Consider the following 19561-nt stretch of genomic DNA (forward strand, 5'->3'; position numbering starts at 1 on the left):
AGGTTTTTCCAAATTTCATTCCATAAAATGGCCTCTTCTCAATAGTTGCACCAAAAGATAAAATGAACATATTTGGGCAACATTTATTTATTTATATTTATATATTTATATTTATTTATATATAGGGTGGAATTAAAAATGGAAATCACACTTTTCACTTTTACCAAGATACAGTTAGCCTTTATGAAATAATGCCAAATATGGCAGTGTGAAAATTGAAGAACATTTAGAGTTCTTTTAGTAATAATTTTCAAATAGCAGTAATAGTTGGACAGTTACACCACATATATTGACCCTTTAAATGAGCAAAAAATGTCGAATAACTAAATTGTTAGGAAAAGTTGAACTGAACTGTTGTTGGACATATAGGGTGGGCCAAAGTAGGTATGCAGTTCTGGGTCATGTTTAGTCTCTTAGGTGTTCAGAACGTCCTCCATCAACATCGACACATTCCTGGAGCCTGTCCCTGACACTGTGACACACTTTAGCACACAAATATCAGTTAGCATCCATGTCCACAGATGCTTGCAAGACGAACTCCTTCAATTCATCCACTGTCTGGGGCCTCTTCTCAAAAAGCTTCTCCTTTACTACACCCCAAAAAATCCATGTGTTTCAGGTTGGGTTCATGTGGTGGCCGGTAAATGCTTCCATGTGGCCTGATCCAACGCTGCAGAAATGTGTTGACAAGGTAGCTCTGTACTCTCAATGCAAAATAAGGATGTTTTTACAGGTATTAAGAACAATGGCAGGGAATCTGAGGAAAACAAAGAGCGTGGATCCTGAAGCAGTATTGGAAGACTGAAAATTCCTAGCTAGTGCGCACAGCATGGAGGGAGACACTTGACAGTCTTCCATCAATACGTCTGACAATTTATCGTATCAGAGATAAATTTCATGAAACGGTTCAGTTGTTAATGCACCGAAATCTGGTGGTCCTCAGACGTCTGTGAAAGAGGAGAATGAGAGGAGAGTTGCCCTAACATTCGTGAATTGTCTGAAATAGTCCATGCAACGTGCATCTCAGGAGGTATCCATACCGAGAACGCCCTTGCGACACTTAATGCGTAAATTGAGTTTGAAGCCATACCTTCCTAGACTTTTACATGGCCTTATGGAGGACGATGGAGATCATTGGTTGAAATTCTCTAAGGTGACGCTTAACCAAATATCTCACCAACCACACCTAGCCCAGATGAAGCAAGTTTCAAGTTGCCAGGCTACGTGAACAGGCATAATTCTGTGTACTGGGCAGATGAAAATCCTCATGTGATACAGTTCAGCTGAACCAGGCAGGCATGGTGATGTGGGGCAGACTGCCTAGCAATGATGTCATGGGGTCGTGTTTCTTTTAGGCAACTGTGGGTGGTGAAAATTACCTAGACATGTTACCACAACTTACCACCAGGACTGACTATGAGGAACTGTTTCAGGAAGATGCCCCCCCACCCCCCACTTTGCTTTGATGGAATGGAACTACCTCGACAACTCCTTTCCACAGCATTGGACTGGGTGACGTGGCAGCATTGACTAGCCACCCACAGACTTCTTCTTTGGAGCATAGTAAAGCAGATCTTTCAGAGGTAGCTCCACACAGTGGATGAATTGAAGGAGTGGACACTGATGCTAACCAGAATTTGTGCCTGTCATGCCACGGAGAACACGGACCAGGGAAACAGGCGGACGAAAGCAGGAACGGGGTTAAATAAAAGGATTTAATGGAGAAACGGAAGGGCATAAGGAAAAAACAGTAACACGGAGCTACACGACAATATCACAATGCATAACACTACAATGACAGAACTAGGGAAACAAACTCTGACGTGGACTTAAATACATCGAACTAATACAGACAAATGAAAACAGCCGTGAAACACTGGGAATCGACATGAGGTTAACGAGGGGGGCGTGGCACAGGAGGATCAGCACGATCGGGGTGTGACAGTGCCTTTGACAGGCTCCAGGAATGCATTGACGTTGACAGAAGACATTTAGAACACCTAAGAGACTAAACACGACCCAAGCAGTACCGTAAGATAAGAACTGTATACCTACTTTTAAAAATAATGATGTGAAATAAAAACTTTACTTTGTAAAACAGAGCCTTTGCTTTGTAAAATAATTACCGTATACCTACTTTTGGCCCACCCTGTATATTGATACTTTTAATAACAATTTTGTCACTTTAAAAGAAAACAATTTTTAGAAAAATTGTGCCCATGTTGGTGCAGTGGGTAGCACTGTTGTTTCACACCTGGGGGACTGAGGTTTGAGTGTCTGCCATGGCTCCATTTCTGTGGAGTTTGCATGTTCCCCCTGTGTTGATAAGGAGTTTCCTCTGGGTTCACTGGTTTGATGTGGCTGCTAATGGGGTGTGTGTATTTGTTACCTTGTGATGGGTTGGTGCCCTATCCTTAGTTCTTCGCTGCTTTTTTGCCTATAGCTTCTGGGATGGGTTCTGGGCCCCATGACTCTGCATAGGATAAGTGGGTATAGATAATGGATGGTCATAACCCATAAGCAAATGGACTACGCGGAAAAAGCAGGTAGTGAAAGGTTTGCATGAAGACTAAACTGAAGAGGGGGAATCACATTATTGAACAATAAATTGTGGTGAAGTTGATCACCACAACCTTTCTAAAAGCTGATACTGATGTGGTAAGTCAGAACTTTAGACCGCAGACAGGGACAGAGACAGGGTGTTTCTCAATACTAAGAACACAAAAGTCGTATTTGGCAAGACCAGTCTTGCTAACGCGCCTCCCAAGAATGAACTTGGGGTGCAGTGAATCATGGGATTGGCCTTGATTGGCAAGGATGCAACTGATGTAACCTTGATATTTGGGTTCTGGCCAAAAATGACATCCGAGGATTTTTAACATCCTTATCACTTCTGTTCTTGAGTGTTGGACCTGGTCTTCGGCAACGGAAGATGACTTAAAGCGGGGAGACGAGAACACCAGTACGGTCAAGTACGCATATTGAGAAACAGCCATTGTTTGATTGCAGGCATCCCATATCTCTCTGAGGTTCTGTGAGCATCCTGTATGTTCACAGCAGCTCCCTGACACCTGGAGCACTGGATTTAATTCATGTCCTCAGAAAGTAAAAAATGATATTCTGTAGAGGAGCCGGCAAGAACGTTGGCAAATTTACTGCCCCCGCGTTCTCTCGCATCCACGTCCCTGAATTCTTTATGCCTAAGGTGGGATGTCTGTGAGTGATTGATGGGGGAGGGCTGACTGTTACCCTGTACTGCTAAAGGGGTTATGGAAGGAAGATAGATGAGAGAACTGTTTTGTTTGTATTAAGGAAATCTGAATAGTTTTCAGAGGTAAGATGGACGTTAAAGTAAAAAGTCACTCCTTATGAATGCAATAATTTACCATGTTTCACCCCCGGGTGGTCATATTTAACTGCATTGTACAATATATCACTTTTAGTACAGCAGTACATGAAATAATGGTTATTACAAAGGTCTGTAGAAGCCTTCTAATTAGCTCAAGTTAGGACTTGTGCTCATATGAAATTTTAAATATGGCTGATTAATGGTCACTTTTGATGGAAATAATTGTTTTCAGGAATTAAATGTGTTCCCCTTTTGTCATGATTGTGCTTACCACCAGGTGGCGACTCTGAGCTCAAGATTTATTGGGATTGTAAAATGGACATAGGATTTAATTATAGTAGATGTGTTGAATAATCTTCTTTTTTATTTCTCTGCTGAACTGGCATGCTGACCTTGGTGTTTCCTGCTTTGCACCCTGTGTTGCTTGAGATGGGTTCCCTTTTACCCTGTACTGGATGAGCAATTACAGAAGTTAGATGGATATTTTAATGGAAAAATATATTCTTTCTTCTTGCTTATTTGTTAAGAAAATCATAAAAATTCTCCTGGATTCTTATATAAAATAAGAAATATAATAAAAATAAATATTATGTAATAGGCATTTTATGTTAATATGTTTTATTTTATTTGTTTATATGACAGTTAATAAATCGGTCATTTAATTCATTAAATAATCTGTTCACTGGCTCAATGAAACCCATGATCCATGTGATTCTGCATTGTGGTCAACGAAACAAAGGACAGCACACCAAGCTAACCTGGACTGGATGCCAGTCAACTGAACGGCACCCTAATTAATTAATTTTGTTAAATATAAATGTCTATAAGGAGTGTTTTTTCATCCATCATTTCAGAATTATTTCATTAAATCCCAGTGGCAGTTGAGCAGGTGTAGAAAAAAGTTAATCACATTTAATGTTTATGGCTTTTCTACCATACCACTAGCTAACCAAATCAAAAGAACTAACGAATGTGTTGCTTTTTACTTTTTAAATGATGAGTTTTTAAAACTAAAATAAACATCATAAATAATGACCTTGGTTTGAATTTAAACTATAATGTATTTTTAGATTTTAGTCCATCTAAAATAGAGATTAAAGGGAAATTTAATTTGATAATTGCATTGTTCCTAGTGTTCATCTGTTCATATTCTGTAGCCATTTATCCAGCACAGGGTGACAGGCAGCCTGGAGGCTTTTCCAGAAAACCCAAGGAAGGAGCCATTTAGAGATGGCAATTCACCTAACTGCCCACAGGAAATCCACAGACATCAGGGGCCAACATGCAAACTCTGCACATGCAAGTTTACTCTGGCCCTGTATTCAATAAGCAGCTCTGCAAGATGGATGGATTATTGAATGATATTGATTCTGGTGAAACATGTAATACAGAGCATAATCTAGGACAATCAATTCAGAGTTCAGAGAATGAAAACCAAAATTAAGAGCACCTTTAACACTGGCTGAATCATTCTGGAATATGGCAAGTTAAATTCTGGAAAACAAGGAATTAGTCAAATAGTGTTTACACCATTGTGGAATGCCACATGTTTGTAACTGTAACAGGAACTGATACAGCAATGTGCAAGCACTCTGTATAGAATTTCAGTAAGTATTTATTCAATAATAAAATAAAAGCCACTTGTGCATCAGTATTCTTCTGTTAAATTGTACCACAATTGGTCACCAGGGGATCACTTAAAGATAGTATTTGGCAAATAAAAGAAGTTAAACATGAGGGTCGATATAAAAGAGGAGAGATCCTTTTTGTTGGTAGGTGCGTTCACTGTCTGTACCAGACTTAACTCTGCAATAGAAGAGGAAAGGGGTTAACCCCTTTCTGACAATAAAGCACTGGACAGTACTATCCCGTTTCTGACAGTAAAGCAGTGGAGTACTAACCCCTTTCTGACAGTAAAGCAGTGGAGTACTAACCCCTTTCTGACAATACAGCACTGGACACAGTAAGGCAGTGGAGTACTAACCCGTTTCTGACAGTAAAGCAGTGGAGTACTAACCCCTTTGAACCAGTAAGGTAGTGGAGTACTAACCCCTTCCTGACAGTAAACCAGCTGAGTACTAACCCCTTTCTGACAGTAAAGTATGAAGGAACTGTATGAAGGCACTGGCGCAGACCAGGTGTGAGAGATCTTATTTTATCGCTAGATGCAAAGCACATCAAAGATTGTCTCAATAAGACACAGGGCAGTCATTTAAAACCATGATGGAAGGCAGAGGTTGGTGGGCTGTCAAAGGGGTCGGGCGGTCAGTGCTGGCTGTCAGTAGGCTGAAATGGTCCTCAGTATTGGTAATCCGGGTGAAGGTCAGACAATCGTCAAGGACAGTAAGTGGGCTGGGCAAGGCTCGGAGTCTAGGGGGCAAAGCAGAGCTCACTACACAGAAGGGTAGGGAAATGCATAGGAGAAAATGCACAATCTCAAGAAAAACCATGAAGATCTCACATCTGGCCAGCAAGCCGCACACCCAGAAATAGGAGACTAACGAGAGGAAAACAGAACACAGCTGGGCAGGGCATGGTCCCAAAGTGGAACCACTGGTGTCATCATGGAGCGTGATGGACTGGCTTCCATGGGCGGGCGTGTCCTGTCAGCTAGATTTCCCCAAGGGGGCAGATGTTGAGACGTAGATGGGACATTCCTGGAGCGGTATATGACAGTTACGCAGTGGCATACTAACCCCTTTCTGACAATAAAGCAGTTGCATACTAATACTCCACTGCCTTACTGTCACGGCGGATTCTGCAGCTCTGTTGTTCATCTCTATATCTAATAACATTGTGTGAGTAACTTGGAGAGCTCCCAGTGCTGAATTAGCCAGTGTTTTCTTTACACTGAGAACTCTCCACTCATCCAGACTTTTTATCCCCATTCCACCTTGCTCTTGTTTACACTTAATTGAATGAAGTTTGTGCACTTGTTTATATTTTCTAATTGAAAGTAATGTACAATTAAGCTTACAGGTAATCAATACAATTGCCCCTTCACATGTTCAATAAGTCATAATTTACAGAATATATTTCTGCTAACAATAGAATAATACACTGAATGTAAGTGTAATGTGGTAGAAACAATGCGCTACTTTTAGTGGGGATGGCTGAATGAAACAGATTGTCAAATAAATGGGAGATTAAAGTAAAGCGCTTCTTTAGGAAAGCATTTAGGAGGCTTTCGGCACTCCTTGGCTGAAGTGCCTTTTAAAGTAGAGGGTTCGTGGGTCTCTCGAGGAGTATATGGCATTCTGTAATCTCTAAGGTGAGGGAAGCTTGGTCCACCGCAAAGAGGCCAGGAACAGGAGACACCAGCAGATATCTTCATGTTGAAAACCACAGCAACCCTGATGGAGCATAAAGCATGAAGTATGTTCACTTTGTTCAGTTCAACCCTGTGTTCATGCACTAAGACTTTGTACTTGAAACAGACTGAAGTGGCAAAATTATGGAGCTCAGGAAGGTGAACTATGTTAAAAGTGAGAGAAAAGAGAGTGAGAAAATCCACCAGGTGCAGTAGTGCTATGAGTAAACTGGATAGATCTGTTGATGTAGCTGGAAGCTCTATTCTAGTGTTATCTGCAGTGGTGCTGACTGGAGATGACCAGCTCTGGTTAGAGCAGTAACAGCAATTTAAGCAAGGAACTCACTATATGGGCAAAAGTGATTAATTGTTAACACACCACAGCCCAACAATGAAATGTATCCTTTACATTTAACCCAAATGTGATATAACAGCAGGCAGCTAATTTAGCACCCCAGAAACAGCACTTTGCTTAGGATTCCTCCCTAGTCAGGGATTCAAACCAACAACCTTCCAATCACAAGTGTGCTTCCCTGACCATTAGACCACCACTGCCCCAAAAAGTACTGGAACACCTGGCCATTATACCCAGAGGAACTATTATTACATTCCATTCTAAATCCATAGGTCTCAATAAGGAGTTTGTCCCCCCTGTGCAGCTATAAGAGCTGCCATCCTTCTGGGAAGGCTTTCCACAAGATTGAACTGTCCAAAATGTCTTGATATGTGTGGGGGTTTGCTAATTTATAAAGTTCTACAGCCTAAATATTGTTACATGCTGGGTAAATGATGTCCATTTGAATGTTTTACTTATGTTAGTCACAAGTATTGTTACATATATAAAATATGCATTGTAGAAACCCTCATCTGAAGGAAGGATCAAATTCACTGTATTAACAAAATCTTATGTTTCTTTTGGTCTGTTGGTGAGAATCTGACAAATTTTGCCTCAGTATTTACAGAGTACTTACAGAGTGAAATCTCCTACAAGTCGATCACATAAAAATAATATTTCTGTGAAATGAAAGAGGGAATTGTCGTTTTTAAACATTATCTATTCACAATTATTTTAATGGAGGGGACTGATTCATTTATCTAATGCTATGTTACTTAGGCATTATATTATCACATAGTGTTGTAGTTCTCGAGACCGGTCTCGAGACCAATTTTTTGTGGTCTCGGTCTTGTCTTGGTCTCGACTCTATTTGGTCTCGGTCTTGTCTTGGTCTCGACTCTATTTGGTCTCGGTCTTGTCTTGGTCTCGGACATAGCGGTCTCGATGGGATGGGGAAAAAAAGAGAAAACTGCACATCCTCACAGAACAGTATCATTATTTATTACGCGCCTCAATTCAAATGCAACCAGTCAGATGCATCCATTTCAAAAATGTTACATTTTATACATTTTCTTCACGGACACTGCCAGTGCTTCACAGTCCACACACATCATACACATCGTATCATACATCGGCAAAGAAATGTCCGAAAATGTCCGCGAAGTCTATAGCATAGTTATAATCCAAATAAATTAGGTATTTTACATTGATTACAAAGCACGGTCTTGGAGGTGCAAGTCAATCTGGAGGCTCATTCTCTCCATTCTCTTCAATTCAAAGCAAAGGATCATTACATAGCTGTATTCATAGCTTACCCGAGGCCTCTGTCCCTGGTATAAGAGACTTAATATGAACATCTTTCTGGTACATCCCATCTCTTTCCCTTGACGAGATCTGATAAAATGGTTATAGGAGAGGATTGCTGAGAATATTATTTTCCATCAGGTCTCGTAACTATGACAAATCTGGGAGATTCTAAATGAGAGACATATGGACATATGGACAATATAATTGAAAAGATAACATGAATTTGATTTAACGAGTAATGACACTTTACAACAATACCTTTTTTCTCTACAGTTGATCTGGGTAATGTGATGTCGATTCTAGCCCTAGTCTGTTTTCGGTCTTGGTCTTGGTCTCGACCAGTCTTGGTCTTGGTCTCGCCTTAGTGTGTCTTGGTCTTGGTCTTGGACTTGGTCTTGGTCTTGGTACCCTCAAGTCTCGGCAGTGTCTTGGTCTTGATACCCTCCGGTCTCGGCAATGTCTTGGTCTCGGTTTAGGCGGTCTTGACTACAACACTATTATCACATAATAAACAAAGGAATTATCAGCAGGTAGTGTGAATGGGTAAATAAACAAAAACAAATAGAACAGAACTGCTGTAAACAAGTTGTTTTACGTTTTTAATATCTTTTCAACGTTTAATGTAAAGTACTGTACGATATGTTAGCTTTTGACTTATGGAAAAAGGCATCATTTTATAAGTACTAGCTTTTAATTCTCTGCGTTGTTCAGCGATGTGTTTAGTGCGTCCATCTTGTGCAGCTTCCTAGCCTAGAGTGATCTGATGTTGCGTATGTCGGTCTCCGATGTTGAAGATTCATTCTTTGCAATGCATATTATCGGACTCATTGCTTGTTCCTTAAGGGATTGGGCAAACCCATGACATGCAGTCTCCCCAAAGTTTACGTGCCAATTTTATTATGGCTCTCCACTCCCCCTTGTGGACAAATATTAGTTGTCAAAACCACAAAGGAACAACTGATTCGGTTTAAATGACACTGTACTCAGGTGTCCTGTAAAGGGAAAGAAAGTTAGGAGGATTCCAAGGTCTCCTGTCAGAATTTGGAACATAATTCAGGGTTGGTCTGGGTTGAAATATTCATTATATATTTTGAAATAGTTATACTTTGAAACAATGAAACAAAGAAGTATGTGTAGTGTATAATTCCCCTCGGAACCCAAATCTCACTGTCTTCATTTAGACAAGGTTAAGTAATACGATTTTCATGATCCAAGCTTTTAATGTATACATGCATGAAATGCACGGACATGCATCTCTGAATTTGGTCACCAGGTTTAATATTTAAGTAGTACTTTTAGATTTTATACTATGGTCTTCTAGGTTGTAGAACTCAGTTGTATATCAATAAATTCATCATTATTTGGTGATTCATGCAGTGAATGTGAAGTAAGTGATGTGATCCAGAAAAGGTTTATGGAGTTTGCTTTTTGCACAGCCACCTGGGGGGGAGGACACTTCCAGCCAGCAGGTGGCACTGTGGGCTGTGGGGCTCCAGCAGCAGCAGCCAGCCCCAGAGCATGTGGCCCTGTCTGGTGTCACCAAGAGAGTGGAGACAGGCACACTTGGAAAGCTCACCATCTGCAAAGAAGATGATGTCATCACCACTTCTCCGCCCCCCCACAAGGTAAATACCTTGATGTCAATTTGCTCTTTCAATAATTAGCTGTTTGCTTTTTTGCTGTTGAGTGATTATTTACATTTTATGCAATATATTTATCTGTTGTCATTTATTATGCACTGTAGATTATATAACTGTTATATCTTTAGATAAGTATATCTGTCAAATAAATATTTATGTTTGTATGCTTATTAATTAAATAACTAAATATAAAATTATTTATGTTTATTAGATGAGTAGCAGGGCCCAAAGCAGTTACATGCTTTATTTTTTTCAAAGCTCCAATTATGTACTGCATCTCGGGATGACTGTATTGAATTATCAATTGATGTCTGTTTACCGACTTGTTTTTCTTAGGTGACCTATGGAGATTTCCTGGTGGTGAAGGGGGACGCCATAGCAACAACCCAGAGGCAGGAAAGGTTACTTAAACAGCGCAGATCCTTGCAAGGTCTTTCCTACTTGGCAACATGGAAGCCCAAGACCAAGTAAGACTTTCGTCTCATCAGTGATGCGTGGCATTCAAACACTTAGAATCATACCTGCAGCCTGAGCTCCAAGCTACTTTAAGTATATTTATGCTATATATTAAATGAATAGTAAGTGCATAAATTGATTCTCTTTATTTTTCTTATCCATTCATTCATTAATGCATTCATCTGCCCAGTGCTTATCCAATACAACTTATCGGGGAGTCTGTAGCCTGTCCGGGCAGTAGGCAGGGGACACCCGGAACAGGATGCTACTCCATTGTACGGCACATATGCGGCAGCACACAATCACATGCTACAGGCTATTGAGAGACACTGATTTACCTGCATGTCCATGCACTGTGGAAGGAAAACTGGTGAGCAGAGGAAACTGGTGTAGCACAAGGTGAACATGCAAACTCCACACAAACGCTGTGCACTGTGCTCGCTGCAAGCTCCACACACATGCTGTGCACTATGCATGCTGCAAACTCCACACACGCTGTGCACTGTGCACGCTGCAAACTCCATACACACGCTGTGCACTGTGCTCCCTGCAAACTTCACACACACGCTGTGCATTGTGCTCGCTGCAAACTCCATACACACGCTGTGCACTGTGCTCCCTGCAAACTCCACACACACGATGTGCACTGTGCTCGCTGTGCACTGACTTTATGTGGTTTAGCTGAGTGGGAGAGACCGTCGGAGCGAAAACAGCTGTCCAGTTCTTCTATATGTTATTTTTAAAAAATATTCAAAGCTTGCCATCAAACGGTTTCTCTTTATGAACATGTTGACATTTGTTAGCTATAGCTCATTTATAGCTATATAGCAGGGTAGATCTGCAGCACCCCACATGCACCAAAACCTGCCTCCCCAGGCAAGCGTGCAACACAGATGGTCTTGAAGCTACGCACTGCTTTTGTTTGTCTGCTGGTCTTAGACTGGAAGCTTCTTTTTTGCAGCTCCGACATGAAGAGTGCCTTGGAAATCTCTGTTTGTTTTTCTTGGTATGAGCTTGCCTTCCAAACGGCTTTTCCCACAAGATGTACTGCAGCCATTCGTTGTCATGTTTACTCACACTGCGCCCTCTTTTGGCCAAGTAAGGGACTGCTTTAACGGCTTTGGATATCTTAATTACATGTACAGTGGTGGAAACTACTGAGTGCGGTTGTGTGTAAATGTTTAGAACAAACTAGTTATCTTCAATAGACCTTTCTTTGCTTTTTCTATAAAATACAACATTTCCATGGATGTAATTTTGAATGCTATAAAACAATTTAGGATTGTAGGTAGTCCATAATTTTGCACCATCACACAACATTATCGACCTTAATTCCATCCATGTGCTGAACTGCTTACGCGGATGTTGTGGCCCTAAACTAAAGTATTTTGCTAAAATATCATGCCATATATGGGACAAAATGATAACTTGTAATTAACTTTTAGATTAAAATTAACCAAAAGAATTAGATTTAGTATGAAGCTGTTTCAATGAACTTCTGTTTTAGGGTAATACTTTTTCTCCGACCAAGAGTGGGTGAACAGAGTGATGTATACATGTTTGAGTTTTCAATGGCTGAGTTATTAATAGGGCTATGATATATGTTTGCTTAACCTTAAGATTTCCTGGACTGGATATGTTGCTTCAATATTAGTCCATATTTCTATATTTTGTGAAACATTTTTGAAAGTGAATATGCACACGATTCCATTCAGGGTCACTGGGGTTCTGGAGCCGTTCCCGGCGGCTATGGGTGCAAGGCACACGTGATTAGGTGATTTTTCACTTGACACTCTTGTTCTTTATGGAAAAAATGTGTTGGCTCAGTCACCCCCGAGAACACAGTGTCCCTCAGCCGTGCCCCGAAACTCCCCCGCTGACCCTTTGACCTCAGAGTCACATCTGCCAGCTCTGCCTCTTAGGCTTTTAGCAGGAAGGAGCCTCTTAGGCTCTGTATTAAGCGCCAGCTAATGGCTGAGCTGTCATCAGCCATCTTGCCTCCCACTCAGGAGCCTGTGTCGGAGCGCTCGACGCTGGGTAATTACCCTGTTAAGTGCTGCCTGGTTTCTGGAGCCAGCCAGCCTACTCGCTGCTCTCCTACAGTCACTCCTTACTCACCTGTGAATTACTGCCTGATAGAACCCCTCCCCACTCTCGGGAAACAGAAGCTGGCGAAAACAAGTGCCTCTTAATTACATGCTTTCAGAGCGGTGGGGGTCAAGGAGAGGCCTCGGTGCTGGATAAGAAAGAGATGCTGTATGCGGGGAGGGTGGAGCCCGGGGTGAGCGGGGAGCGGCAAGCGGGCAGCGCTGCTTCACGCATCAGGAATGCTCCTTTCCAGGCGCCGCCGGTGACTGACTGGCCTGTGACCCACCAGGCTGATCTGTAAATCGCCGGGGCCACGGATGATAAATGCACCCAGCGACAGCCTGGAGAGAGCATGCTAACCCTGTAAATAGTGCCTGGTAGGTTAGCGGTTACCTACGGGGCCGTAAACTCCAGCTGCAATAAAGGGGCCACACACAGTCAGGCTAATTTTTTGTTTTTTTTCCCTCTCTCTCCATTCAGAGGGCTTGGAAGTTATGGCAGGGAGGTTTCGGGTAAATAAACCTCCATCGTCTGCTTGCGCCATGCCGAATTCCTTACCCGTCGCTACAAACCGCAAGCCGAATTGCCTGTAGGCCTACAAGCTTAAACAGTAGGCCTCCCAAGCTCTGGGATCTTAAGTACAATTGTTTCGATTTCAAAACCCTCGTTTCTGGTATCATCTTCAGTTTTATCCTTAAACTCTTTGGACTTTTATGGAGTGTTTTTTTTTTTATTTGGTACACTGTGTCTCATACATTTGGGTGTCAGCACAGAGACAACTGTCTTTATGTTACAAGAGGTTATGACTGAAATGTGTGGAAAATGTATATTTTTAATGTATTTTTGATAACACTTTACTTTTTTTTAAGGCTATGTTTTTAGCAACTTATAAACCAATTTAGAACAAATAATGATTCAATCTTAAAGCATTATACACATTGGTATAAATATTTATGAAAAGGTGTAACATAACCATGTGTATTATGCATTATGAAGCTCTCATCTATAATGCTATAACTATAGATATCTTTATAATGTATCATGGTCGGTATAAGCATTAAGGATGCTTTGTACTGCGTTATAAAAGTATCTATAGTGCAGTATAAATGAGAGCTTGATATGGCAGTCATAATGCATAATAAACATAGCTATAATGTGTTATGCCTTTTTATGAATATTTATAGCCATGTTTATAATGTTTTATGAATGCATTATAATGCATTATGAATGTGTTTATGAGTTACTAAAAACATGGCCTTAAGTGTTACCGTATTTTTTTCTGGATTTCTTTTTTTCCTTCTTTCTTCTTTCCAGCAGATCTTGTACAGGGTCACAGAGGGATCTGAAGATGTTAAGAATAAATTTCTTACAAAATACTTCTTGGTTACATCACAGTTTAGTAACAAGGGATTTTAGCAAATATTTTGTAAATATTTTGCAAATATATTGAAAATTTGGGTGCATAATGGCTTAATGGGTAGCAGGGTCTCCATCACAGCAGTGGGTTTGGTTCCTGGGCTCTTGAGTGTGTGATTGAGTGCGAGTGTCTGTGCCCTGCGATGGACTAGCCCTCCATCTGGGATTGTCAAAGGCTTGGGCCTTGTGCTTCCTGGGATAAGCACACCAAGATCATGCTCTGGATACAGGGACGCAGGATGGTAATGCAATACAGATAGAGCTGCTTCTGACCTGTGAGCTAATGAGCCATCGCTTGCATTTTTCCACAGAACTGAGGAATATAAGTCCATCCACCATCTCTGCACAGCGCCAGTGTTTGACGTCCTTCCATTGAGGCTGCAGCTGGCCTCTAGAGCCTGTCACACTCTGTGCCAATTGCCTGTGGAACCCCAGGTCACCCAGGAGAGGGCAGCACTGAGCCAGATCCCTAATCAGCCTCAGCACAGGTAAGCTGAACTGGACATTTAAAAAATTGCTGAGATATTACTTCATTCCGTAATTTCTTTTGGTTAGAGAAACCTCCAGTTATGAACGTGATTTTTCTGGAGTTGTTCTACATCAGTAATGCATGGTGTTTTTATCAAGTTAAATTTAACTTATTTTATATAGCGTTATTCTCACCACATTTGCCCCATATACACTATATGGACAAAAGCTTTGGGATACATGTCTTAATCATTGAATTCAGGTATTTCATTCAGAGCCATTGCCAGAGGTATATAAAAACTGCCTGTTAGAACCCAATAAAAAAACATCAAAAACATACATTGGTTGCTCTTAAACCGTATTAGAAGCCATGGTAGTTTTAGGGGAACAAAACCTTTGGCAGGCCAAAGGTCAACTGGGTGGGCACATATAGTCTAGGTTTCCACAGACACTCGAAACCCATAAACTGTCCATAAATGTTTCCGTGAAGCCTCAGTGACCATATCCCTGTGGCTTCTCTGATAAACTGGCTTTTTAGCTGAGGGGGCCAGTGGTTAATTTAACCTTGCCTCTCCAAAGCAGTGGTGCTTTGTGGGGGGTGGGGGGCATAAGGAGGAGGGCATCCCCCCTAGTGCCAGGAGCTGAGAGGCCTCTCGCCTGCTCCCGCTGCCTCGCTCCTTCTTGTCTGTCTGCTGTGTCTGGGGCTGTTAATCACAGCCTCCATCAGCCCAGTCCAAGTCATTTAATAAACGCATTTACAACTAAAATGAAATGTGGCTGCATAATAAAGTATATTGGCCATTTGCTTTACAAATGAATAAAAGTGCAAAAAGCTTAAACATATTTAAACAGAAAAAAATGCTATGATCTCATTGGCCGACTCAATTACTCAGTAGACAAATTCCTGTGTTCTTTGCATCACTTGACTTGCAATAATGCATTTTTAGTCTTAATTAAGGATTATTTACTGCTGCCATACTTCCTGCCCATGCTTTAGATTAAAATATGCAGGTAACTGATTCAGAGCTGCTTGCTCTATGTCAGTGTTTCCCAACCCAGTCCTCAGGGACCCACAGACGGTCCATGTTTTTGCTCCCTCCCAGCTCCCTGCTGAGGACCAGATTGGGAAACACTTCTTTAAATAAAGGTTGAGGAGTACGTGCTCTTGTCAGTTGCCGTGGTTGATGGCACCCTTCCCTCATGCTTCCATACCAGCGTCACCTCAGCCACCCCCCCCCCCCTGTGAAACATCAGCAATTGCTGTCACCCTCACAATTGCACCGCTCTGTCTTTCTCTCATCTCTTGTTCTGCCCATGGTAGACAAAACTACAGCCATGGAAAGTTAATTGCTTAATTAACTTTTCTGTCTCAGTTATTCATTCCCTTTTTTTTTGGTGGTTACCTTTGCACACATAAACCCTTTAAGTACAAGACATGCTGGTAAACCTTGGCTGATGTACAAAGCAAAGATGTCAAACTGAATCCTGGAAAGTGACTCATCATCAGTACATGGTGTATTCTTCTGTTATCTGAATTACCTGTTATCTCCTTCTCCGCTATCATTTCCTGTTAGCTTCCTTGTTTGTTTAGTTGTTTTTCTTGCCCTGTCCATGAATCTCGCTCTTTGTCTCTGCTTATGCAATGTTAGCTCTTCCCCGCCCCACTGCAACCTGCTCCTTGCTGCCTCTGTTGCCTCTGTTGCAACAGAATGTTGTCACATTCTGTTATGCATTTTCACATTTTAAAAGAGGTCTGACAGCACAGCTCAATCAGAGGATTTTCACCAGAAGCATTTCTATTGGCTGTCCAGTAAAACATCTCGTTTCAGGATTGTGCCACCGGGTCTTCCTGCTGCTCGACTCCATGGAGACGGTGTCCCTCGGCCCTCGGCCCTGGCTGCCTGGCAGAGGGTCACTGAGCTCTGTACGGGGAGGTCCAGGGTGACGTTAGATGGCCGACTTGTAAGGATTTGCTGCTCCATAACACAACTTATTTTGTAAACATACATTTTATTCACATATTGATTATAGTTTGATTGATTATAGTCTAATTATAATCTACTGTCTAAGGTTCTTTAGTAAGTTCAGAAGGATCATGAGGCACTTAACATGAAGTTGACTGAAAACTATAACTATTTCAGACAATATATTGCTGAGACCAATCTATATGGGTTCCTAAAAAGTCCATTACATTGTTTTAGAGGACCCAAACACTAACTGTCCAATTAATTTATTGACTAAAGCATTTATGATCTAAGCTAACTGAGAAGCAGCATTCAATTCCTCTTACATGATTTGTGGCTGTGGTTTAACTAGGACAGACACTATTTGTTTTGTCTTTCGGTTGGTGTTTTATTATAATAGCCAGAAGGTGGCAGCAGACACACACACAGCGTTATGGACAGTAGTCAGTTCATTAAGAACACCTGCATGTTAAAAACAGGCTGCTCCTCCAGTGAATTTTATGGTCATTTAAAAAGACAATGTATAATCTTCTTAACCCTTAATTTTTTAGCCACTATCTGCCACTGGTGTCATGGTTGGTACCATGCATGCTGCTTCCAGCACTGAGAAAGGCCGTCCCAGGAGTTTCATGCACTATGTTATCCAAAGTTTGTAGAGAATGGTGCAACAAATAAAAACATCCAGTCAGTGGCCATTCTGGTGGCAAAAACTCAGATATCAGAAAAGAATGGCCAGACTTGTTAAAACTAATGGGAAAGCCACAAGTAGAAAAGTAACAGCTCAGTAGAACGGTGGTGTGCAGAAAGCTTCTTGGAACACACAGCTTGTCTGTGCTTGAAGCTTTATTTGTAATAGCTTTATTGTCATTGCACAATGTACAACGGAATTTGCAGTGCATCGTGAATAATAAATATTTAATTCTTAAATGAAAAATTACTAAAATAAATACCTAAAAAAATACTCTCACTTCCACACATACACCCACTCACTCGCACACATAACCTTAAAGAGTCACAGTTTTAGAGAAACAGGTTAGATTTGTGTCCTGCTCTGTACTCACTACAGCCTCTCACAGATTAAGATGATGTTCTGTTAAGCCTATCGTAAGGCGAAAATAAATTTTAATACAGTATACCTAACCCAATAAGCATACAAACAGACAATCATACCCTAGTCTAGCCTACCTTAAACATGCTTAGAACACTTACATTAGTTGGGCAAAATGAACACAAAGCCTATTTTATAATAAAGTGTTGAATATCTCATGTGATTTATTGAATAATGTACTGAAAGTGGGGTGGCATGGTGGTGCAGTGGTTAGCACTGTTACCTCACACCTCTAGGACTTGGGTTCGAGTCTCTGCCTGGGTCACATGTGTGTGGAGTTTGCATGTTCTCCCCATGTTGTCATGGGGTTTACGCCAGGTACTTGGCATTGCTAAATTGCCCTTAGGTGTGAGTGAATGGTGTGCAAGTGTGCCCTGCGATGGGCTGGCCCCTCATCCAGGGTTCTTCCCTGCCTTGTGCCCGTTGCTTCTGGGATAGGCTCCAGACCCCCCGCAACCCAGTAGGGTAAGCAGGTTGGATGATGGATGCACTGAAAGTGAAAAACATTTACCCATCTTAAAGTCGAAATATCATGACACAGACCATTGTAACCCAGGGAGCATCTGTGTTATGATAAATATTGTTATGAATAACTAATAAAGTGGCCACTGACTGTATACAGTATATAGAATTACAAATGGAACATTGTGAAGGTTTTCAGTAGTCTAATGTGATCATAGCTTCATTCACATTAATTAATATTAATTTATGCATGATGATCTTTTAGAATGAGCTATGTTTGTCCCATTTATATAAGAGCTATATGATATATTCTTTGTATCACTTTATCTGGTATTATTTGTGCCATAGATATGATAAACTGCCTTGATCCCAGTGGCAAATCATAAAAAAAGACAAAACTCATTCAAGGGATTGCAGGCACTGCTGGGATTTGAACCCAGGATCTCCTGTTTACAAGACAGGGGCTTTGACCCACTAAGCCACAGTGCCTAACTGTGAAGGGGTTCTGTAAATCATCTATGAATAATTGTAAACTACTGTTTAAGAGCTAGTAGGACATATGCTGCCTTATACCCACACACCCCTCTTGCAGAGCCCACTTTGTGCCAGCAAACTGAAGATGTTCTGGAATCCAGCACCTCCTAAGTTCTCCTGCACTCCATCTGTCATGAAGGATCAACTATTTCCCAAGTACCAGGTGCACTGTCATATGTGAAGGGTATCGAACTGGCTTAAATTGAGTGTGACTGTTTGAAGTGCGTTCCTGATTTGCAGCAACCTTGTTCCTGACAAGGTGACCAAGTATTGTAGCTTTAGAAGTATTCTGCTTCTGCACATGACAATTTAAAAACATAAAGAAATGATACAGTTTCCAATCAATTTGCAATGTTTTTGCTAATTTTTTTCAGGGCAATCAAGTAACAAACTGCTATGATAATGAACATGCAATGTTATGTGTGGGTGCTTTGGTTAAAATTTTGTTCTGCGGGCAAGTTGATAATAACTCAGTCATTGTCCATTGTACCACTGTCCAGCCCTCTTGGAATGATCTGTCCATGGAGGACATCTCTGAGGTAGGTCAGGACCTGAAGAAGCTGTCACGTGATTCCATGGACAGGGAACCTGCCGAGGTCAGGGGACACAAGCTTTACGTAAGACAGGACACTGGAAAACAATATACTAAATGACTGAGCAGCTGGTCATATGCTAGTTAAGCACATGAACCTGTAGTACCATGTAGTTGTACCCTTCAGATAGGTACTTAACCCTGAATTGTCATATTAGTATATTTATATGTATGAATGTTTGGATAATAAATGTAGTGAAGGCAACAGAATATAAAATGGAAAGAATGTAATGGATTTAATACAGGATCAATATAATAGATATAATAGTAAAAATGTAATCACACGGTGATTTAGTGATTGTAAAGAAATCAAGGAGAAAAGGCCCTAACTATTTGAACCAAGCTTGAAAGTACTCCATACATATTTCTACAACAGCTTCTACAATGTAAGTGGCATGGTGAGACATATGACATGATGAACTTAAATACTGGCTAGTATTTTGCAGACATCACACCTGTCCTGGAAGCTCCGGGAGTCTGACAAACTGACAGCAGCTCCCTAACAATCGCAAATGATGTGAAATGTTCCAGA

At 41.1% G+C, this 19561-nt stretch overlaps 1 protein-coding gene and 1 non-coding gene across 2 annotated transcripts in view; one reads left to right on the forward strand and one right to left on the reverse strand.

Annotated features, from left to right (window-relative positions):
• ttc6 (tetratricopeptide repeat domain 6) overlaps positions 1–19561 on the forward strand; it is a 70765-nt gene that overhangs the window by 6270 nt on the left and 44934 nt on the right. Inside the window, exons 3-8 of the mRNA XM_023840287.2 lie at positions 9738–9926; positions 10278–10408; positions 14213–14389; positions 16199–16331; positions 18496–18600; positions 18938–19054. Of these exons, the coding sequence (XP_023696055.2) occupies positions 9738–9926; positions 10278–10408; positions 14213–14389; positions 16199–16331; positions 18496–18600; positions 18938–19054 (852 nt within the window). The remainder of the gene's footprint in view (positions 1–9737; positions 9927–10277; positions 10409–14212; positions 14390–16198; positions 16332–18495; positions 18601–18937; positions 19055–19561) is intronic.
• On the reverse strand, positions 18319–18392 carry trnat-ugu (transfer RNA threonine (anticodon UGU)). Its single transcript has one exon. It is a non-coding gene; the product is annotated as a tRNA-Thr (tRNA).

This window comes from Paramormyrops kingsleyae, chromosome 14, assembly GCF_048594095.1.
Source record: "Paramormyrops kingsleyae isolate MSU_618 chromosome 14, PKINGS_0.4, whole genome shotgun sequence".
In the NCBI taxonomy this organism is placed as follows: Eukaryota; Metazoa; Chordata; class Actinopteri; order Osteoglossiformes; family Mormyridae; genus Paramormyrops; species Paramormyrops kingsleyae.